General features: G+C 44.8%; 2 protein-coding genes across 5 annotated transcripts in view; one reads left to right on the top strand and one right to left on the bottom strand.

The window, feature by feature from the left end:
- The window catches only part of LOC119279832 (U-box domain-containing protein 4-like), a 25,853-nt gene extending 20,007 nt beyond the window's left edge, over positions 1 to 5,846 (top strand). Inside the window, exons 2-5 of the mRNA XM_037560932.1 lie at positions 3,171 to 3,405; positions 3,530 to 3,700; positions 4,340 to 5,702; positions 5,787 to 5,846. Coding sequence (XP_037416829.1) covers positions 3,171 to 3,405; positions 3,530 to 3,700; positions 4,340 to 5,702; positions 5,787 to 5,846 — 1,829 coding nt within the window. The remainder of the gene's footprint in view (positions 1 to 3,170; positions 3,406 to 3,529; positions 3,701 to 4,339; positions 5,703 to 5,786) is intronic.
- Positions 5,847 to 20,124: 14,278 nt separating this feature from the next.
- The window catches only part of LOC119277983 (mediator of RNA polymerase II transcription subunit 10b-like), a 3,709-nt gene continuing 466 nt past the window's right edge, over positions 20,125 to 23,367 (bottom strand). The window contains exons 2-6 of one of the 4 annotated variants that reach the window (XM_037559341.1): positions 23,190 to 23,270; positions 22,992 to 23,094; positions 21,821 to 21,910; positions 20,879 to 21,044; positions 20,125 to 20,646 (exon numbers count right to left, since the gene is read on the bottom strand). In XM_037559341.1, coding sequence (XP_037415238.1) covers positions 20,600 to 20,646; positions 20,879 to 21,044; positions 21,821 to 21,910; positions 22,992 to 23,094; positions 23,190 to 23,270 — 487 coding nt within the window. In that variant the 3' untranslated portion in view covers positions 20,125 to 20,599. Of the gene's footprint in view, positions 20,647 to 20,674; positions 21,045 to 21,104; positions 21,393 to 21,820; positions 21,911 to 22,991; positions 23,095 to 23,189; positions 23,271 to 23,367 lie in introns of those variants that run through there. The other 3 variants (XR_005137410.1, XM_037559340.1, XM_037559342.1) reach the window with 3 other exon arrangements.

The raw sequence follows: 23,367 nt of genomic DNA on the forward strand, positions 1-23,367 counted from the left end.
CGGTTGTGTAGTCATGGCGCTGGTGGCAAGTCCTATTGGTCGTCGGTGGTGCGGGGAGCTTTTGATGGAAGACACATTCGATGGGGGCAAGGGGCACCCCAAGAATCGGCAGCGGACCTCTTGGACTTATCATCGTCAAAGTCTAGAGGCCCTAGATCGAGCTCCCCAGTGGCCCAGGTCACCAACGGTGTCACGTGGGCGGGCTATTGGCGCTCTGCCAGTGGCCTGTCCATGCCCCATCCGGGCTCCCCCTTTGCTCATGGGTGGGTGTCGGTGTGGCCCTACCCTAGCCCTGCTCCGTCTGTGCCGTAGTGCTCGTGTTAGGGGTGGAAGGAGAGGCCTACTGCCCATCCTGATTGATGGTGTCATTCTCTGATGACAGTCTCACTTTATAAATAAAGTCACCCGATCCAACGATACAATGTCATATCAAGGGCTGTCAAATTCCCACAAGCAACTCCCAACACATGCTAAATGTGTGACTGATAGAGGCAAAGGTGTCCCGTCTTTCGATGAGATGATGGATTTCGCTTTGGTGGAAGTCGACTTTGACGATCCGACTACGAACGTGCGAGGACGTCGCGCCTTAGCAATCGCTAAACCAACTCCGATAGGTTATTGACCACGCCAGAGCATGATCTGTTGGAAATATGCCCTAGAGGCAATAATAAAAGGATTATTATTATATTTCCTTGTTCATGATAATTGTCTTTTATTCATGCTATAATTGTATTATCCGGAAATCGTAATATAGTGTGAATACATAGACCACAATACGTCCCTAGTAAGCCTCTAGTTGACTAGCTCGTTGGTCAACAGATAGTCATGGTTTCCTGACTATGGACATTAGATGTCATTGACAACGGGATCACGTCATTAGAGAATGACGTGATGGACAAGACCCAATCCTAAGCATAGCACAAGATCGTGTAGTTCGTTTTGCTAGAGCTTTTCCAATGTCAAGTATCTTTTCCTTAGACCATGAGATCGTGTAACTCCCGGATACCGTAGGAGTGCTTTGGGTGTACCAAACGTCACAACGTAACTGGGTGACTATAAAGGTGCACTACAGGTATCTCCAAAAGTGTCTGTTGGGTTGACACGGATCGAGACTGGGATTTGTCACTCCGTATGACGGAGAGGTATCACTGGGCCCACTCGGTAGTGCATCATCATTATGAGCTCAAAGTGACCAAGTGTCTGGTCACGGGATCATGCATTACGGTACGAGTAAAGTGACTTGCCGGTAACGAGACTGATCGAGGTATTGGGATACCGACGATCGAGTCTCGGGCAAGTAACGTACCGATTGACAAAGGGAATAGCATACGGGGTTGATTGAATCCTCGACATCGTGGTTCATCCGATGACATCATCGAGGAGCATGTGGGAGCCAACATGGGTATCCAGATCCCGCTGTTGGTTATTGACCGGAGAGCCGTCTCGGTCATGTCTGCATGTCTCCCGAACCCGTAGGGTCTACACACTTAAGGTTCGGTGACGCTAGGGTTATAAGGAAGACTTGTATGTGATTACCGAATGTTGTTCGGAGTCCCGGATGAGATCTCGGACGTCACGAGGAGTTCCGGAAGGGTCCGGAGGTAAATATTTATATATGAGAAGTTGTCATGCGGACACCGAAAAGTTTCGGGGGCATATCGGTATTGAACCGGGGCCACCGGAAGGGTTCCGTGGGTCCACCGGGAGGGGCCACCCCTCTCGGAGGGCCCCATGGGCCGCATAGGGCAGGGAACCAGCCCCTGGAGGGCTGGGCACGCCTCCCTTGAGCCCATGCGCCTAGGGTTGGGGGGGGGGGGAACCCTAAAGGGGGTGCACCCCCTTTGCTTGGGGGGCAAGCCCCCTCCCTGGCCGCCGCCCCCCCCTCTAGATCTCATCTAGAGGGGACCGGCCCCCCTTCCCCCTTCCCCTATAAATAGAGGGGCGAGGGGAGGGCTGAACACCTGATCCAAGGCGCAGCCCCTCCCCTCCCCAACACCTCTCCTCCTCCGTTAGCGCTTGGCGAAGCCCTGTCGGAGTACTGCCTCTCCACCAACACCACTCCGTCGTGCTGCTGCTGGAGCCTTCTTCCTCAACCTCTCCTTCCCCCTTGCTGGATCAAGAAGGAGGAGACGTCGTCCGTTCCGTACGTGTGTTGAACGCGGAGGTGCTGTCCGTTCAGCACTTGGTCATCTGTGATTTGGATCACGACGAGTACGACTCCATCATCCCCGTTCCCTTGAACGCTTCCACACGCGATCTACAAGTGGTATTTAGATGCAATCTCTCTCCCATGACTCGTTGCTTAGATGAACTCATAGATGGATCTTGGTGAAACCGTAGGAAAAATTTTAATTTTCTGCAACGTTCCCCAACATGATCAACCTGACCACGAGGGTCTGTTTCCTGCGAGCAAACGAAGAACAAGCAAGAAACTGAGATTGCAATCTGGATATTGCGAATATAAGATGAAAGCTTTATTTATCAAGGTGGGGTTCTGTGACGCCTTTGTCTGGTCGTTGAACACAAACGAAGTACGCGAAGTTGCAGCTATGGCGAACTTTAATCTAAACAAAACCCAAAGTCTAAATGGTGCCCTAATGGCTGTATATATGGAGGAAGAGAGGGGGAATTTCGTGGCCCTTGGTGGAGGGGTCCGAAATCAACCCTATCTCTTGTTTCCCCACACATACGGACTCTAAAAATAGCCTATACTAATGTATTTCGAAATTACATGGGCCTGGCCCAATAAAAAGGTGATGCAGCACCTATAATAGCCTCTAGACGAAATTTATGAAGTGGCATCTTGTATATGTCGTCCAAGGCTTCATGCACTCGTTATGGTGGCTTCAAAGACCTAAAATCATCACTCATAACTCCGTTCTTGTTCCCCTTGCGCATGCCATCATCTCCATGCTTTTTCTTGCTCCAATGTTCATCCTTCTCCAAGCTAGGCCCTTCATTTGTAAGCAAAACAAATGTATCCAATTTAGGCAGCATCATATTCTCATGAACATTAGAATCATTACCAAGAAACGAAAGTACTTGGTAATTAGTTGGCGTGCGCGAGCTTTAGTAATTGGTCCAGTATGTATAGCAGCAGGGGCTGTGGGTGTAATAATGGTATTGATGTCCTCATCAGTGATGGGGACTGATACTAGTTTACTTCTCAGTTCTTTTCTCTCAACAATTTCCTCCTGTGACTCCCATTCTGTTTCCCTCGAACTGCAAAACCCGCTTGTACACGGCGGGCTCCGGCGAGACGGCGACTGCTGGCCTACGTCGAGCGTGCGCTTCTCTTCGACTGCAAGGCGGCGCAGCTAAACTCAGCTTCCTTGCTGCGAATGGTCGCAACCCATCTAGCGCGCGCGATGCCTTCTTCCTCCTCGTTCGCGTCGGCGGAGGCGGAGACGAGGAACTGGGCGGAGCTGCCGCTGGACACGATCTCATCCATCCTCCATAAGCTCGACCACGTCGACATCCTGATGGGGCCCGGCCAGGCGTGCCGCTCCTGACGCGCCGCCGCCCGCGACGAACCCGAGCTGTGGTGCCGCATCAACATGCTTGGCCACGCCGATCTCTCCCGCAACCTCAACCTCCACGGGATGGCGCAGGCCGCCATCCGCCGCAGTGCGGGGAGGTGTGAGGCGTTCTGGTGCGTGCACGCCGGCGGCCACGACTTCCTCCTCCGCCTCACCGACCAGTGAGACCCCCCTAACCATCAATTTTAGGGGATTTCGTTTTGATTTGTTTCGCTTTCGCATTGGCTACACGTTCTGTTTCCGTTCCAATTCCTTGCAATTTACCATGTATGTGTACCTTTGGGTTTCGTTTATTCACTGCGGAAAAGTTCTGTAGGCTTTTTGTTTGTGGGAATCATGCAATTTTGGTGAGCAATTGGTAGAAATTACTGAGGAGAACAGCTTACAAAGACCATGAACGCAATCAAACAACAAATACGAAGTGCTGAATCTAAACTAACAATAGAATTGGTCGTTTTCTTTAAATTTATGTACATTTCAGCAAGGGCAGTGACTGTTCTTAGTTTGATAAAGACAAAGTGTGCTAGAGAAAACTTATCCGTATGCAACGCATGCTCCGTACACTTTGTAAACTTACTACCTTCAGGTTCTCTGCAGCAATAGGAGGGATGACCCCTTTAAATTATGTATGTACCAATGTCCTATGATGCTACATAGTTATCTGAATTTATGAAATGTTCTATTCGGGCTATGCAAGTCTGCCAAAACATACATTCTAGCTACCTGTTTTTTTTCAGTGTGCTTATGTCTTTTCTATAATACTTTTGTTGGGTATTAAGATCCAAGTGCTATATTTGCAGGTCACCATCTCTCAAGAGTCTTCGCCTCATTTCATGCTATAAATTTAGTGATGAAGCACTTATGGAGGCGATAGTGAAATTCCCTTTGCTTGAGGAGCTCAAGCTTGCATTGTGTTCAAATGTGGGTGAGAGTGGCATGTTGGGGGTTGTTGGCAAAGCATGCCCACAACTGAAGAGCTTCAGACTGATTAAGGATGTGTTGTATGATTCTGAAGCTAGTGACTACGACAAGGATGATGAAGCCATGGGGATTGCAACCATGCGTGGGCTACGCTCTTTGCAGCTGTTTGGCAATGGCCTGACAAATAAAGGACTGGCAACTATCCTGGATAATTGCTGCCACCTGGAGTTCCTTGACATTCGTCACTGCTTTAACGTCTACATGGACAACACCCTGCGCACAAAGTGTGCTAGGATAAGCACACTTTGGCTTATCCTGCCAAAATTGGGTGATGTCGGCATGAGAGAGCAATTTATTCGCCCACAAGCATCTGACAGGGGATTTCCCAGAATAATATCTTCCTCATCCATGGATTCTCGGGGTGATCTTTCTGCCATTGAGAATCAGGTGCGCAAGCTAATCGATGATTTGAGAAGCGATTCCATAGAATGTCAAAGATCAGCGAAATTAGAGATTCGCCTTCTAGCTAAGCACAACATGGAGAACAGGATTGTCATTGCAGATTGTGGGGCTATAAACTTGCTGGTTGGTCTTCTTCATTCACCAGATGCCAAGATCCAAGAAAATGCAGTGACATGCCTCCTCAATCTGTCCATGAGTGGTAATAATAAGATTGCCATCGTGAATGCATATGCTATTGATCCTCTCATCCATGTCCTGGAAACAGGGAACCCTGAAGCTAAAGAGAATTCAGCAGCTACTTTGTTCAGTCTCTGTATTACTGAAGAAAACAAAGTGAGGGTTGGACGATCTGGTGCCATCAAGTCTCTCGTGGACTTGCTGCGAAATGGGACCCCGCGAGGAAAAAGAGATGCAGCCCATGCACTGTTTAATTTATTCATACTTGATGAGAACAAGGGTCGCATTGTGCAAGCTGATGCGGTGAAGCACCTAGTTAAGCTTATGGATCCTGCTGCTGGAATGGTCGACAAAGCTGTAGTTGTCTTGGCAAATCTTGCTATGATAGCAGAAGGGAGGACTGCGATTGGGCAGGCGCGTGGTATTCCAGCCCTTGTTGATGTTCTCGAACTGTGTTCGGTGAGGGGGAAGGAAAATGCTGTTGCAGCATTGCTTCAGCTATGCAAAAACAGCAACAGATCTTGCAGCATAGTTCTTCAAGAGGGTGCTTTGCCCCCTTTAGTCACACTGTCACGGTCAGGAACACCGCGAGCAAGAGAGAAGGTTTTCCACTTCTGATAACAAAATTTACAGCTAGAAGAGATGTAGTTGCAGAATCATTTCGCTAAGAATTTGAATTTGCTGCAGGCGCAGGCTCTTCTCAGCTACTTCCACAGCCAGAGACGTGGGAACTCAGGAAGGGGATGATAATGATAGTCTTACGATATGCATCAATCATTTCCCCGGACTTCTCAAATAGCAGGTATTGTTGCTGACTGGCGTTGTGTACTATTTTATAGCCAGATTGAGATTGGGCTCATCATGGCATGCTACTTGTTGGGTGTGGGTGTTTGTTGTCGTCATTGTAGTTGAGACGGTATATTTGTCGATTATATATATTTTTTACAACTTGCTCATTGATATCTGTTTCGCCAAGATTTTGTGCTGTCAACTGATCCAAACTGTGATGTTTTACCTTCTCTGTTTAGAGATGGATACTAGTTGTGCCTGATCCTGTGGGCTAGCAGTGTTCCATTGGTGCTCACTGATGATAGAACATAAATTGTTGCTAGCTCTAGGAGCGAACCTAGCCCAACTCTACAAGGTGGATTTTGTAATGTGTTCATACTTAGCAAATTGGCACCATGCAGTTCACTAGTTTACCACATTCTGCAAAATCAATTTGCTCCAAGGAAGTTCCTTCTTTGTGATTGCGCCAACTGTTTTTTTCCTAAGAGTAAAGGAAAATAAGTGATATGTTCTCGTGTCGCTGGTATATATCATCTGATGCTGGAGACAGACCGAACGATGCAGCCACGTGTTTGGCTGGCTGCAAGAGTGATGGACCCAGGGAACAATGTGTCGTGTGTTGTATATTAAGAGGATTTTGATTCGCAATATCCGGTGGTGCTGTAAGTTTTTTGGGGGAAAATGTACAGTTTACCATCCATGCAAGAACAACAAATTCGGAGCAATATGGTTTATGTTAGCACATGTATTTTCTACAAAGCACTTGGAAAACATTGAAGGGGATCAGGAATGAAGATAAATCAACAACTCAGTCAGATGGACAAGAAAGTAGTAAAATATCTCACATGGTGCATGATACTATGTGTTAAAGTCACCAGTAATGAATGGCGCACCAACCCTGAGCATGATACTGTATATATATGGCAGCACAAGCGCCATTGTTCATTCAAGACAATACTCGCCAAACTTTGACACCATGTAAATTCTCTAGACTGGCATGAGCGTGTGTAGGTCCGTACCAAAAACAAAAACGAGTGAGAAGCACATAGAACTGTGAGGCGTTGGGAAAAACTCACATGGCTGCAAGTGATTTCGCCGAGCTGAAGCGCCCTGATCTTCGGGAGAGTGCGCAAGAAGATGTATGGCACGTGATTATCTATCCACGCACCGACGGCTTTCCGAGTTAGTTCAGGCAGAGGGAGGACGTATCCTGTGCAACGAGACAACTGGTGCACCCAGTACACCGAGCGATTCTGGGCCACTAGATGGGGAATAGATGGACCGGATGTTATCATAAGCTGGCCGCTGGTACATTTTACACAATGGACCTTGTCGAGTCACCGAAGTGCACAAAAGTCCTTTCGAAATTCCATATTCTCCTTTTATTTTGCTCTGTCCCGTTCTGTACCTATCTCTCTGAGACCCCCTCTCCGTGCCAGGCGATCTATGACGGCATGAGCTCTCTTCAGCACAACTCCCACCCCGATGGCTGCAATCCATCTTCCCTCTATCTCCACAACCTATCACTCTCCGCGACGGTGGTGGCTATAGCTCGGCACGACCAACACACACTCCTGGTTTGGCACCGCCGCAGCCGTTGCAGGCTCAGATTCAACGCCGCCGCAAATTCCTAACAACCTGAGTTGCTTTCTTATTCAGATCGTGCATTACATATTTATTCCGTAGGAGCAGCGGAAAAAGAGCTAAGAATATTCTCCTAATTACTCATTACGGTGGATATCATTGAACTTTTGGTATATATGAGCCTTCCCATATTGATGCGTGTGCATTCGCTATGTCCAAAATAGAAATCAGACTATAGTTGGTATTATTGTCTTTGTCATGCCCTTTTCAGATTCTACTTGGGTCTTCTATTGTGAATTTTGGGCTGAATTAAGCAACCAAGAAAATAAGTGTAGTTTCTAACCTTGTGCACCGAAGCCATGACAATTGAATAAACGGTATGCGATAAATATACTGGTGGAAGCATGATTTTGCGTTGGAACAGAGAAGAAAAATCTACACATCATTGGAGAAAACCAGTCTTGAACTTCAATCAGGCAGACCAAAAACTATATTATACATATAAATGGAGAGAACCAGTCTCTATCCAGCTCCTCGGTTTTTCCTGCAGCAGAACATAATTTCCGGAGCTTCACAAACACTAACCTTATTCAACAGTCTTGCAGGTTTAACACTATAACATTGTTACCCAGATCCACTTGAACCATCATAAAATAGAAAATCGTTCTACACATTTGGCATCGCGAACTAACTTCTTACACACATTGCTGACCCTTTTTACTGGAAGCGCCCAAGTGCATAAATGACAACAGAAGTACATTAGACTTGCACAGATTTGTTTCCTTTGCGCACCAGGTTTACACAAAAGGAATCGAAAAATCAACTTAGCAGCGGTGACTAGTGGATATACTTCACGGGGAGAGCATTTCCGGTGATAGAGTACAAATCAATCATCAGTCCAACCTTTTTTCATGGGTGGAGAGCAGGCGTGATGATTGATAACCAAAAAATTGCAGTATTGCGCGCCACCAGCAAAAAAACCTTTTTTTGTGGGATAACCAAAAGCCTAATCAGCCACAAAGGAAAAAACACTTGGAAAACATTGAGGAGGATCAGGAAAGAAGATGGACAATAAAATAGTAAGATCTCACATATGTGCAGGATATGTGCTTAAGTAGTCGGTAATGAATGGCACCCCAACCCTCAGCCAATGTTGGGGTCCCTCCTCCTGCATATATATACAGAGTAGAAGGCAGCACAAGCGCCGCCATTCATTTGCGACCGGACACCACTCGTCAAACTTTGACGTCATGTGCAACTCTGTACATTGGCATGAGCATATGTAGGTCGATATATACCAAAAACCAAAAAAACTACCGAAAAACACATAGAATTAGGAGGCATCGGGAAAAAATCACATGCCGACGGGTGACTTCACGGAGCTAGACTGCTTGAAACCTTGAGAAAGTTTATCAAAAGATGTATTGCACGCAATTATCCACCCACATGCGGTCTCGGTGGAACGACTTAGCAAGCAATTTAGGTCGAGGGGCACACTAGTCTGTTACGATCCTCCTAGCAACAGGCCGCTACTAATACTATACTCAACCAAGACACTTAGAAACGCACCCCACTACTAACGTAGGACCCAGTCGTCTTTGGAGTACTTCGTGGACGGGGCTGGGGGTCGAGCTGTGACTTGCCGGTATCACCAGCCAGGTCACTAACAGTAGCTTTAGTCTGAATGCTGCTCTGTACTTCTGCTGGTTTAGTTTCGACGATAGTAGCTTCAGTCTGAATATTGTCTTGCAATTGCGTTGGTTCAGTTTCGACAGTTTGCTTCAGCTTACGTTGTTCTGCTTCTGCATGTTTGACCGTGGCATGCGCTCGACGCTTCTCCCAACGACGCTGGATTCAGGGCGTGACATAGGCGTTGTCATGCACTCAGCTAGTGGGAAAAATGATTCCAGGGAGAAGCTAAAGGATCTAAGAAGTAATTCCAAGTTGTCGTTACTGGACGATTAAGAAGAACGATTCAAGTTGTTGTCATGTACTCTAAGCTTTGAGGTTGATGTTGCTTCATTTAGTCTGTAGGAATCAGAACTGAGAAGTTTGCTCGATCTACCCTATTTCCTTCTGAGTGAGGGGTGAGTGTACCAAGATTTTCTTAACAAGCCTCCAGCGTACACAAATAAACAAAGACGAAACAAATATTGTATGGGAACTCGCACTCTCCTATTATCAGGCGCCGCTTCCATAGCTAATCAGGCATTCAGCACCCGAAGCCAAAAAAACCAAGGTCCTTCAGAAGAGAAGTCTAGGGCACATATCCTGCCTTTCTGATATCCAGCTCTAACCCCCGCCAGTGTCCAAAGACACGATCATGTGCCGTCATCCTCAGTTCTATGGACATCCACCTCAGAGCCACTTGTTTGTCAAGGATGCACACTACCACCTCAAGCTGACCTCTTACTCTTTAGACTGCTAAATGAGCGTGGGTGCATGACCCAAAATGCCAAGAAGCTTCTTTAGGCCTTGTTCGGTTGCTGGGGGTTTGTTCCCCACATGGAACCAACCCCTGCAGGGATTGGGTTAATCCCTACCGTCACCCAACCCCCACCAGCCCCTTCCTCGCCATTCCACTGCGGCTTGAACTCTATTCGGTTATGCACATGAAAACAGATCAAGCAGGCAAGGACCCGTATGAATTTCCAAGGACCACAGCAAGACGTAGAAATTAAGAAAGGGCAGGAGAGGGGAACGGAGACGAGGAAGATCTTACCAGCGACTGGGAGTTCGCGGCAAGGAGGCAACGCCGGAGATGGGGTCCTTACAGTCACCGCCGAGCTCGCGCCGTCGCTGCAGTTCACCTTCGGGTCGCCGGCGAGCTGCGGTTGGATGCGGTGCTTCACACGGGGAGGCGGAGGGAGAAGAACGCGGCCGTCGTCTTCAATGTCGCCATCGCCGCTGATGTCCCTCCGTCCTCGCCGTCGTCGCCGCCGTCGCACGAGAATAGGTGTCTGGCTGTAATATTTCGCAAGAGAGAGAGACGGGGGTTGGTTCCACGGGGTGGGAGGAGTGGCTTTTATCCCGGTGGAATCCGCGTGGTTTTTGAGAGGTTACACCGGGGAGCGATCCCTGCCGTGTTTAACCAAACGCACATAAAAGATCGACCGGGATCGGACCCCCGTCGGGGCGAAACCACGTGGTTCTGCAGGAATTTGAGCCCAATCCCGGCGCGGTGGGGTCTAACCGAACGAAGCCTTAAGGGTTGTCATGTGGAAGCATCTTTTTCAAGAACATGCAAGAGCATTACATGTCTTTTCCATTAAGAAGAAGGGGGAGATCCCAGTACAAAGATGATTACAGGGTCATATCCGCTGTAAGGGTTGTCAAAAGTTAGATAACAGCACAAGCAACATTAGAGACTGGAACTTAAAAGTTATCCTCCACTTAAATCAAATTTAACAACCCAAATTACAGTTTCATGTGGTCGAATCTAGTATAAGCAGTTACAGTGTAGTGCAAAGTACGGCGAACCAAATGCAACAAGCACTAAGCAGGCATCGTTTGTCTCAAAAGATAAAAACATGGCAAATCTAGCTGAGTAGCTAGTTTCATAGGCACATGTATGATAAATTGATGATGCATCAAGGGATTATTCACTTTAATAAATGGGTAAGCTGAATATAAGATATTATTGTTGGTGTATGACTATATTTATCTAGTTCCTTAGGGACTAAAATGTAAAATGTACACATACTATAGATGTATACAGAGAGAGGGACCGAGGAGAAGGGTCCAGAAATTTCCCCAAATCCTCTCCATGGTTCTTCCAATCCCTAAAACTATTCTCTCAAATTTTGCTTGATTTTCAAGATGGCATCAGAGCAGGTTGAAATCCACTGCGTTTCTTCTGTGATTTGAGGTTGGCGGTGCTGTGTTGCCGTCCAGATTCGCCAGCTTGACTACGGCGGCTAGGCGGTAAGCTTTGAATCATCAAGTCGCCCCTGTGTTAGTTAATAAGGAAACGAGAAGCTAGTGATGTCTTGCCGCATCTAGCCGCACTGCCGCCGGTATACAGATTTGTTAATCTGCAGGCGAGCTTCTTGCTGTCATCCGCCAATATACGGCCACTGCCTCCTCTGCATCTGACCATCTGTATGAGAAGGTGATAATAGCACATGTGATTCCCTTTGGATTATTGCGATTAGTACTGACTGACTGTGAGCTCGTCAAGTCAAGCTTATCTTTGCTTGGTGGCCGGATTAAAATATTCTGCTTGTGCTGCGTGTGTGCATCTGAGAGCAACTCATACTAATACATCTACTTGCCATTGTGTATGAGTGTGTTGCTGGTGGAGTGCTAAAACAAGTCCTGTGTGACTGGGTGTTTGTTTTGTCGTGGTGAACTATGGCAGATCCAAGCAAGGATAAAGCAGGGGATTCTAGTGTGGATAAGCTATATGAAATTTTCAGCAAAATGTTTGAGCAGCAGCAACAACTCAGAGTGGTTCCTGAAGGAATCAAATATGCGCTTGAGCCTAATCCAGTAAAGCTGGCTGGACCGGGCAATTACATCAGCTGTGCCCAGTTAATCTTGAGTTCTCATGGTTATGATGACTTGCTTAGTGCTGATGAAGGAAAACAGCTAAGTGACACTAGTGCAAAACAGGTTAATGACAGAGTGTTGGTCTGGTTATTAGGAAGCATGGAACCACCAATTCGAGAACAAGTTGAGACTATGACTACTGTATCTGAAGTATGGGCAGCTTTGGAGAAGCAGTTTGCAGGGAGATCCAATAAAATGCAAGGTAATCGTAGTATGCATGAATTGACAAACCTGAAGCAAGGCGCAAAGTCTGTGACAGAGTATGCTGGTGAGACCAAAAGACTGTACAGAGAACTGCATTCTTATCATCCCTTTGAGCCCGTTGACAAACAAGACTTGGCTATTCATCATACCTGGTTTGAGCCATTTGTGAGCAAGCTCTTTCTTGATGGCTTAAATGAGGAATTTGACCTTCGACACCAACTTATATTCTCAAAAACTGAGTGGCTTAGTCTTGATGATGTTATCTCAAGTGTGATAGAGGAGGAGACTCGGTTGGCTCAGCCTGAGAATGGCCTAAAGTATACAGATGCTCGTGCAGCCTTATCCATGCAAGCTCGACGTGCCCCAAAGTTTGTTGGCAAATCAGATAAAAACAAACTTTTCTGCAACCATTGTAAAAGGACTGGACACATAAAGGATGCATGCTTTGAGCTGCATGGCTTTCCAACTTGGTGGGAAAAAGGAAAGTCTCGGCCAAGGGGAGTTCATGGAGCAAACAAAAAACAAGCTAACCTCACTACATCCAAGGGAGAGCTACCAGTGGTCGATGTGCGAGCTCTTGAGGATTTTACTTTCAAGCTTAGACTCTCAGAAGGCTCGTCTACTTCCCAGGATTCCTCTAAAGCTGAATCTAGTTTCTATATCAATTCACACCAAGGCATGAAACCTCACCAGACCCACACTTCTACAACACAATCAAACCCTTGGATTATTGATACAGGAGCTACTAACCACATGACAGGAGCCTCAAATTTGTTCACTTCTTACACACCTTGTTCAGGTAAGGACAAGGTACGTGTAGCTGATGGATCCATGGCACCTATTGTAGGACATGGATCCGTTAGGTGCACTAAGACATTGTCCTTATCTCCGGTTCTACATGTTCCTAAATTTCCAATCAACCTCTTATCTGTTAGCTCTATTACTAAATCCCTTAACTGTAGAGGTTGGTTTGATCCTACCTGTTGTGCTTTTCAGGAGCTAGTGACAGGGAGACTGTTGGGGACTGGGACCGTGCATGATGGACTCTACTATCTTGATGAAGGAAGTGATGAAGTTGCTTTTGCATCATGCTTGTCTCCTAGCCAAGAACTGCTACTCCATCATCGCAGGCTTGGCCATCTATCTTTTGCTGCATTATTACGTATTTACCCCTCTCTTTTCAAGCTGTGTCCCAAGGAGCTCCTTGTATGTGATGCTTGTGAGTTAGCTAAACATACAAGGGGTTCCTATCCTAGTATAGGTTTAAGAAGTGCCAAACCATTTGAAATGATTCACTCGGATGTTTGGGGACCCTGTGAGGTTCGTTCCATTTTTGGGCACCGATGGTTTGTGACTTTTATTGATTGCTTTAGTCGTTACACTTGGCTTTATCTCTTGAAGCACAAGAGTGATGTGTTCTTGGTTTTTAAGGATTTATGTGCTCTCATTAAAAATCAACATGGGGCAACTATTAAAACCTTGCGTTCAGACAATGGTACTGAATATATCAACAACGAGTTTGGACAGTTCCTTGCCTCAAATGGCATTGAACATCAAACTACCTGTGTTGATACTCCGGAACAAAATGGTGTTGCAGAGCGTAAAAATAGACATTTGCTTGAGGTTGCACGCTCACTTATGTTTACAATGAATGTGCCTAAATTTCTTTGGGGGGAAGCAATAAAAACCGCAGCATATTTGATAAACCATATGCCTCTTCGGGTTCTTGGTCACAAGACTCCCGCTAAGTGTCTCTTGAATTCTAATGACTTTGTAGTTCCTCCAAAGGTCTTTGGGTGTGTGTGCTTTGTGCATGATTATAGGAACTCTGTTGGAAAATTAGATCCCCGTGCTCTCAAATGTGTTTTCATGGGTTATTCCCCCTCTCAAAAGGGTTATAGATGTTGGTGCCCTTCAGAGCGCCGGTTTTTTGTGAGCATGGATGTGACGTTCCATGAGCATGAACCATATTATGGCTCAACACGTGACACTGGCATTGCATTATCCCCACGTGAAGTGCAACAAGAAGGGGAGAGTGGTAATGTAGACTCTCCATTAAGCCCCATTCTTGTTTCCACTTCAAGTGGTTTACCCATTCTAGATAATGCTCAAAATCAGGGGGAGGAGACAAATAATGATGGGTGCAATAATGGTTCTGGTCATGGAGACACAGAAAATGCAATAGAAAATTCTTCATTTCCTTCACAAGACGGTGAGCTTCACATGCATGAGGACCCAGGTACTAACACTAACCCATGTAGTTCCGCCACTCCTATTAGCACCGCGGGGCAGAGTGAGAATCAATTATCTACCCTTGCTCCTGAAAATAATCTACCGATTGCTTTGCGAAAACCTACTAGAAATCGAAACATTCCAGGACACCTCAAAGATTATAAACATGATATTGCCAATTTCATTTCCTATGAATATTGTAATCCACCCTTCAAAAGCTTTATTGCCTCTTTAGACTCTGTGTCCATACCATCTAATTGGAAAATAGCTATAGAGGATCCAAAATGGAAGGAAGCAATGTTTGATGAGATGAAAGCCTTGGAGAAGAATGAGACTTGGGAGCTCGTGGATCTACCACCAGGTAAGCAACCTGTAGGTTGTAAGTGGGTTTTCACTATTAAGCAGACCCCCGAGGGAAAGGTGGAGAGGTATAAAGCCCGTCTTGTGGCGAAGGGCTACACACAAACATATGGAATCGACTATGAAGAGACCTTTGCACCGGTGGCAAAGATGAATTCGGTAAGGACACTTATGTCATGTGCTGTAAACCTTGATTGGGATATTTACCGGATGGATGTGAAGAATGCTTTCCTTCATGGTGATCTCCAAGAAGAAGTATACATGCATATACCTCCTGGGTTTGAGTCCAGTCAAACCAGTGGAAAGGTGTTGCGCCTACATCGTTCTCTATATGGCTTAAAGCAGTCACCACGAGCTTGGTTTGACCGGTTCAGACAATCCATGCTGAAAAGGGGCTATGTTCAAAGCAATGCTGACCATACACTATTCTACAAGCATAGTAATAGCAAGGTTGCAATACTGATAGTGTATGTCGATGACATTGTGATTACCGGAGATGATTCCACTGAAGTTGCAAATCTGAAGCATCATCTTGCACAGGAATTTGAAGTGAAGGACTTGGGAAAACTGAGATATTTTCTTGGTATAGAGGTCTCATGGGGGTCAAAGGGCATTTTTCTCTCACAACGGAAATATATCTTGGATTTGCTCAAGGAAACATGTATGCTTGGTTGTCGACCTGCAACTACACCTATTGAGCAAAATCATCGTTTAAGTAGTGATGCAGGTACACCCGTGGATCGAGAGCGCTATCAGAGACTTGTTGGAAGGTTAATATATTTATCTCATACCCGTCCAGATATTGCTTTTGCTGTGAGTGTAGTTAGCCAGTATATGCATGACCCAAAATCAGCTCATATGGAAGCTGTAAACAGGATCCTAAGGTATCTTAAAGGGTGCCCAGGAAGAGGCCTTTTATATACCAGACAAGGAGACTTGCAAGTTGAGTGCTATACTGACGCTGATTGGGCTGGTTCTCTAGATGACCGACGCTCAACATCTGGTTATTGTGCATTTGTAGGAGGAAACCTAGTTTCTTGGCGAAGTAAAAAGCAAGGTGTAGTGGCTCGATCTACTGCAGAGGCTGAGTTTAGATCTATGGCTCACGGCATATGTGAGTTACTATGGATACATATCCTCCTAGCAGAGCTGCGGCTGTACAGGTGCAAGCCTCTGATGTTGTACTGTGACAACAAAGCTGCCATTGACATTGCAAATAACCCTGTTCAGCATGATCGAACCAAGCACATAGAAATTGATCGTCATTTTATTAAGGAGAAGCTTGATAGAGGGATAGTTTGCCTACCGTATGTAACCTCAGCTAGTCAGGTAGCAGATGTCCTTACAAAAGGACTCCCCGAAAAAACATTCTCCATGTTTTGTAGCAAGATGGGTTTGTATGATGTATTTGCCCCATCTTGAGGGGGAGTGTTGGTGTATGACTATATTTACCTAGTTCCTTAGGGACTAAAATGTAAAATGTACACATACTATAGATGTATACAGAGAGAGGGACCGAGGAGAAGGGTCCAGAAAATTTCCCCAAATCCTCTCCATGGTTCTTCCAATCCCTAAAACTATTCTCTCAAATTTTGCTTGATTTTCAAGAATTATGACGTAATATACAGAAATATTGATCACTCCTATGAGGGGGCAGCGCATACAAGGTTATATCAGCGGTTGGTTCACAAAGCCTTCCTAAGAAAAACTATAAGAAATGTAAAGAAAGATCTTGCTCTTTGAACTCTGTCAATGCTCAGGTTTCACTTTGACATCTCCATTAGGCAGAGCACTTTGGCACTGAGCCAACCTCTTTGACTCCTGGATAAAAATGAGTCAATAAGAAACTAAAGTCTAAAGCAGCAAAATAAAAATGAATGCTTAAAGAATTATTTTACACTCATTTAACAGTCTAATCTTAAAGCTAAAAGTTAGTAGGACGAAACCGTAGTTGTGTAAATAAATCTACAAAGAATGCACCACCAACAAAAAAAGAAAATTCTGACCTCACCTAAATTAAGTCCTGGCACCAAGATCAGCTTAAGTAGCAGGTTCCAATAGAACATAGATATATACAGGTCTTGCTCTCACAACTTCAGGAAATGGGTGTCGTAAGTTTCATTGGAAAAAATGCACAGTTTGCCATCTACGCGGAAACAACAAACTGGTATCCGCAAACAAACAAAAATTGGAGCAATGTAATTTAGTTTATATTAGCACATATTTTTTGAAAAGCACTTGGAAAACATGGAAGAGGATCAGGAAAGAAGATCGATCAACAAATCCCTCAATATGGAAAATAAAGTAGTAAGATATCTCACATTCGTGCTTGATATGCGTTTAAGTCACCAGTAATTAATGGGACACCAACCCTTAGCTGATGTTGGTAGGGCTCCCTCCTGCATATATATAGATGGCAGCACAAGCACCATCGATCATTCACGCACAAACAACACTCGTCAAATTTTGACGCCATGTACAATTCTCTAGATTGGCATGAGTCATGTGTAGGTCAACACCGAAAACAAAAATGAATGAGAAACACATAGGACTGTGAGGCGTCGGGAAAACAAGCATATCCTTGAAGTTGAGGTCGAGGGGCACACTAATCTGTTATGGTCCTAATAGCAACAGCAACAAGGATCTTTCGAATCTCTCTCACTCAAGTGGTTTGATTCAATTCAACAATCCAAATACAGAGAGAAGAGGGACAGAAGGAGGAGAGAGACGCCCTTATCAGGGTTCTTCGTCCGCACGAAAAATGACCCACTGGATACCTGCCAGCAGTGTACCTCTAACTCTAATGACCGAAGATCAGGGTGGAGACGCGGGAAAGGAGATGGCGCCAGGCACGGGAGTTAAACGAGATGGAGGGCTGAGGAACGCGACGACGACCCAAACCCAAAGGGAATGCACAAGTGACTGAAGAAAGTACAAGAGGGAGGTAGCATGTTCGGTTAGGCAGTTTTTGAATAGTTCAGACTCAGTATTATCTATGTATCTCTGCCCTTCCCCAAGTCTCTATCTCTCCTCTCGATCCCAATTCTTGAACCCTGTATCCCATGTACCTCAAATTCCATCTGAGAAAGTGATTTGTAATCCCTACCTAGTCCGGGACATCACAATACCAAAGTCATCCTCACTAGCCACTACTAGTACTACACTCAACCAAGACACTTACAAACGCACCCCACTGCTAACGTAGGACCCCAGTCGTTTTTGGAGTACTTCGTGGACGGGGCTGGGGGTCGAGCTGTGACTTGCCAGTACCACCAGCCAGGTCGCTAATAGTAGCTTTAGTCTGAATGTTGCTCTGAACTTGCGCTGGTTCAGCTTCGACAGTAGTATAACTTCAGTCTGAATATTGTCCTGTAGTTGAGCTGGTTCAGCTTTGACAGTTTGCTTCAGCTTACGTTGTTCTGCTTCTGCATGTTTGACCCTCGGCGCTTCTCTCAACGACGTTGGATTCAGGGCATGACATAGTCGTTGTCATGCACTCACCTAGTGGGAGGAACGTTTCCAGGGAGAAGCTAAAGGAGATAAGAGGTAAACCATTCCAAAGTTGTTGTTATTAGAAAAGTTGGCAAGAATTAAATGTGTGGTTAACGAAAATGTACTCGTAAGCTTTGAGATTGATGTTGCTTCATTTAGTCTGTAAGCTGAGGTTGATGTTGCTTCATTTAGTCTGTAGGAATCAGAACTGAGAAGTTTGCTCGATCTATCCTTATATCCTTCTGAGTGAGGGGTGGGTGTACCAAGAGTTTCTTAGCATAATTAGATCAGCAAGCCCCCAACGTACACAAATAAACAAAGATGCAACAAATGTTGTACCGGAACTCGCACTTGCCTATAGACAGGCGCCGCTTCCATAGCTCTTCAGGCATTCAGCACCCAAAGCCAAAAAAAACCAAGGTCCTTCAAAAGAGAAGTTCAGGGCACATATCCTGCCTTTCTGATGTCCAGCTCTAACCTTGGCCAGTGTTCAAAGACATGATCATACGCCATCACCCTCGGTTCTACAGACATCCTCCTCAGAGCCATGCGCATTGTCAAGGATGCACAATACCACCTCAAGCTGACTTCCTAGACCGATAAACCCTGAAACCTCGAATTGCTTAAGATGAAGGTGGGCACACAGCCGAAAATGACAACAAAGCTTCTGGTTCACTAGAAAACCCTACCGACACATGTGGAAGCATCTGAAATGTAAGGGTTTTGTAATGAGTTGACAGTTACCAATTTGCCAATATGCAGTTCAGTAGTTTACCACGTTCTGCAAACTGTAATTTGCTCTAAGAAAGTTTTGTCTTTGTGATTGTGCCAACTGTTTTTCCTAAGAGAAAAGAGAGAAGTGACATGTGTCTAGTGTTGTTGGTCTGTATCATCTGATTCAAGAGACAGGTCGATGGCGAAGGATGCAGTCATATGTTGTTGTTCAGTTGGCTGCAAGAGAGATACACGCAGGAATTTTGCTATATTGGGAGGATTTTGTTTGGCAGTATCAAAATGGGCGTTGTAAGTTTCTGTGGGGAAAATGCACAGTTTACCATCTATGCAGAAACAACAAATTTGGAGCAATGTGGTTTATATTAGCAACATGTATCTTTCTGAAATATACTTGGAAAACATGGAAGAGGATCAGAAAAGAAGACCGATCGATAACTCACTGAAAATGATGGACAATAAAGTATATCTCACACGTGTGCACGATATGCATTTAAGTTACATGTAATGAATGGCACGCTAACCCTCGGTTGATGCTGGTTGGGTTGCCTCCTCCTGCATATATATAGATGACAGCCCAAGCGCCATCGTTCATTCACGCACGGACAACACTCGTCAAAAGTAGATTGGCATGAGGTGTGTAGGTAGACAGCGAAAACAAAAATGAACGAGAAACACATAGGACTGTGAGGCGTCGGGAAAAGATCATGTGCATGTAGGTGTCTTCTTGGAGCTAAAAAGCTTCAAATTTCAGGGAAGCCTGTAAGAAGCCGCTATTACACATGATTATCCATCCATTCACTATTCTGGATGAGACGACTCTGCGAGCAAGTTGTCGTCAAGGGGCACACTAATTGTGGTCATGTACTCTAAAGGAGATCAGAAGTAAGCGCTGATGTTGTTGCTTCATGTTGCCCCAATGTTGTTGCTTCATTTTATTACGTAGGAATCAGGACTGAAAAATTTGCTCCATACAACAAATGCTACCTTGCCTATTTCCTTATTAGCTCCTTGATCAACATATAATATTAGCTCCTTGATCAACATATAATAAGTAAATAAATATGATGTTTTTTTCTTCTTTTTTTTCTTAAACAAAGAAGCAACAAATGTTTTACCGGAACTCGCACTTGTCAATATTTTTCTTAAACAAAGAAGCAACAAAAGTTTTACCGGAACTCGCACTTGCCTATTGATAGACGCCACCTCCATAGTAGCCCTTCAGGCATACATCACCTTATGCTAAACAAACCCCCAAGGTCCCTCAGAAGATCTCAATCTACACACCAGGGTAGTCTTGGGGCGAAAAAAGGTCCAAGGCTCATTCCCTGCCTCTTCTTATATCAAGATACAAACTCCGCCCAGTGTCCAAAGACACGATCAAGTGTCGTCACTCGTCACCCTTGGTCCTATGAACATCCGCCTCAGAGCGACTGAGTCGTCAAGGATGCACAATACCACCTCAAGCTGACTTCTTATAGAACGATAAACTCTGAAACCTCGAACTGCTCGAGATGACAGTGGGCAGCCGAAAATGCCAGCAAGCTTCAGGATCATTAGAAAACCCTATCGACACATGTCGAAGCATCTGAAAATTCAAGGGCTGCCGAAAGATAGAAAACAACACAAGCATCATTGGAGAGTGAAACTAAGTTATCCTTCTATATAAATTAAATTTAACATTCCAAATTACAGTTCCATGTAGTCAAATCTAGTATAAGCAGTTACAGTGCAGTGCAAACTATGGCGAACCAAATGCAACGAGCACTAAGCAGACATCATTTGTCCCAAGAAGATAAACATGAAACATGCATCTGAGAAAGAGGGGCGGTTACATTTAGCTCGAGCCTTTTGCAGAAGAGGGGCCACCACCTCTAGAAGACTCACTAAATGAAGAATCCCATTTCTGGCTCTCGAGTTCCTGAGAATACTTACAGACACGTCCAGTTTTATCAGATGAGTGAACTTCATCAGGCACTTCGAAAATTCTTGATGGTGGTACTACATAGACAAACAAAAACACGACAAATCTAGCTGAGTAACTAGTTTCATAGGCACAGGTATGATAAATTGATGATGCATCATGGGGTAATTCACTTCAATAAAATGGGTAAGCTGAACACATAATACTATGACATAATATACATAAATATTGATCACTCATATGAGGGAGCAGCACATACAAGGTTATATCAGTTGTTGGTTCACAAAGCCTTCCTAAGAAAAACTATAGGAAATATAAAGCAAAATCTTGCTCTTTGCACTTGGGTTATTCTGTCAATGCTCAGGTTTCACTTTGGCATCTCCATTAGGCAAAGCACTTTGGGACTGAGCCAACCTCTTTGACTCCTGGATAAAAATAAATGAATGATTAAGAATTATTTTACGCTCATTTAACAGTCCAATCTTAAAACTAAAAATTAGGACGAAACCATAGTTGTGTAGATCTACAAAGAGCATCGCCAACACAAAAGGAAATTCTGACCTCACCTAAATTAAGTCCTAACGCCAAGATCGGCTTAAATAGCAGGTTCCAAATTCCAATAGAACGTAGATATATACAGGTCTTGCTCTCACAACTTCCAGAAGGGGGCGAAATATGCATTCAGCATTGTGATAACTAAAACATGAAGCTGCATATGATTGCTAAAGTAGTAAAATATTATCACTACCTTGTTATTGGTCCACTTGAAGATGAGTGTTAAGCAAAATTTTCAGTAAAGATACACATGTGAAGGAACAGCCAATCCTAAGAATGCAGGCGCATTTCCACTTACAGCAGCAGAGGTAGCACGTATCTGTCTGTACGCTTCAACGTCATCTGGAAAAGCTTCTTCCAGCTCCTCAAGAAGATGCTTCCTCAGGCTCTGAGAAAAACATATTGACAATATCATTTCATCATTGTAATCGAGAACCAGCTCCTCTTGAAGTTCGTATAAAACACAGACAAAAAAAAGTATCATAATAGTAGAGGAAACAATTAAACGAGCTTCTTGCGTCAATTTTGATCAAGAGTTCAGGACATATATCAGTGCACAAAGTCATACGAACTTGACACATAGAGTTGGAAGCAAAACATCACAGAAGAAAAATGGCAGGGCAAACATGGTGAAATGGATGCACAGCTTGAATTATAGTCAGAAGTACAAACGTAGCGATGAGGATACGAGGAGGTGAAAGAAAAGTAGCCTCTCCTTATCACGGCCAAGATGATTTTATCACAAATTGAATTCATGGCTATCCGTGCACCAATAAATTATAACGAACGAACACTACAGAGTGGTGGGCCTTAGAGCAAGAGGTACACGTATTGGACATAAAATTGCATCTGCTGTTCTTATAAAGCTCGATAATACAGAGACAGGAATCTGCATCAACAACACAACAAAAACTGGTCCCACAGTTCTACATTCAGTTAGGGCAGATTACTGGCAGTCAATGGGGGTAACATGGAACACCAGAAAAGCTTTGAAAATGAAAAGTATTCTTAACAACTGATTAGCAGTAGTTTGTACACCATTACCAATTTAAAGTGGATAGGAAGGGGTTATTCTGTTCTTCTTAAGAATAAGTTGTTAAAGTGCAACTAAATTGCATGAAGGAATTTAATTCATGAAAACAGAGATGGATTCCCGTGATTGTAGTTTGGATGCCACTATATGGAATGAGATGGCTATGCTGGTTCCTTTTCACATGGCAAACACAATTTATCCCCTTCAAACTACACCAATGTCGACTTATATGAAAAAGCAACTTCCCTGACAGTAATACCAATTATCATTTTCATCAAAAAGTTCCACTCAAAATAGATCAGCAAGCTTTGACAGTGTCGCTAATTTTCATCCATTGTGTCCTAAAATGCTACAAACTCTATCGTGCATATATATCGTGCTAATTTTCATAGACGAACTTTTCCACACTTTTAACAACGATGCAAGCTATACACACCTTGAAAGCATCAGTCTTGCCCTTGGTGATCTGGTTCTTGGCGATGCAGCTGTTGAGCACGTCCCTGGTGAACTCATCGGGGTTCTTCCCGTCATCAATCAAACTAACAACACAAGCAACAATCAGGAACACACAGTTCAGGCGAGAGGGTCAACAGCAAGGAGCGACAGAGCAAGAGACGGGACTAAACGATCTCACTTGACGACCTCCATGGGCACCTGGATGTTGCACCCGTCGGCGAGTTTCTGCATCGCGTCGAGTTCCGCCACGAGCGCGTTCCTGCACCGTACAGCACATCAAACCCTAAGGGATCCGCGCACGCGGGAAAAGCCGCAGGATGAAAAGGGGGTCGCGGGGGAGGTTTGCTTCCGTGGGG

This window comes from Triticum dicoccoides, chromosome 3B (assembly GCF_002162155.2).
Source record: "Triticum dicoccoides isolate Atlit2015 ecotype Zavitan chromosome 3B, WEW_v2.0, whole genome shotgun sequence".
In the NCBI taxonomy this organism is placed as follows: domain Eukaryota; kingdom Viridiplantae; phylum Streptophyta; class Magnoliopsida; order Poales; family Poaceae; genus Triticum; species Triticum dicoccoides.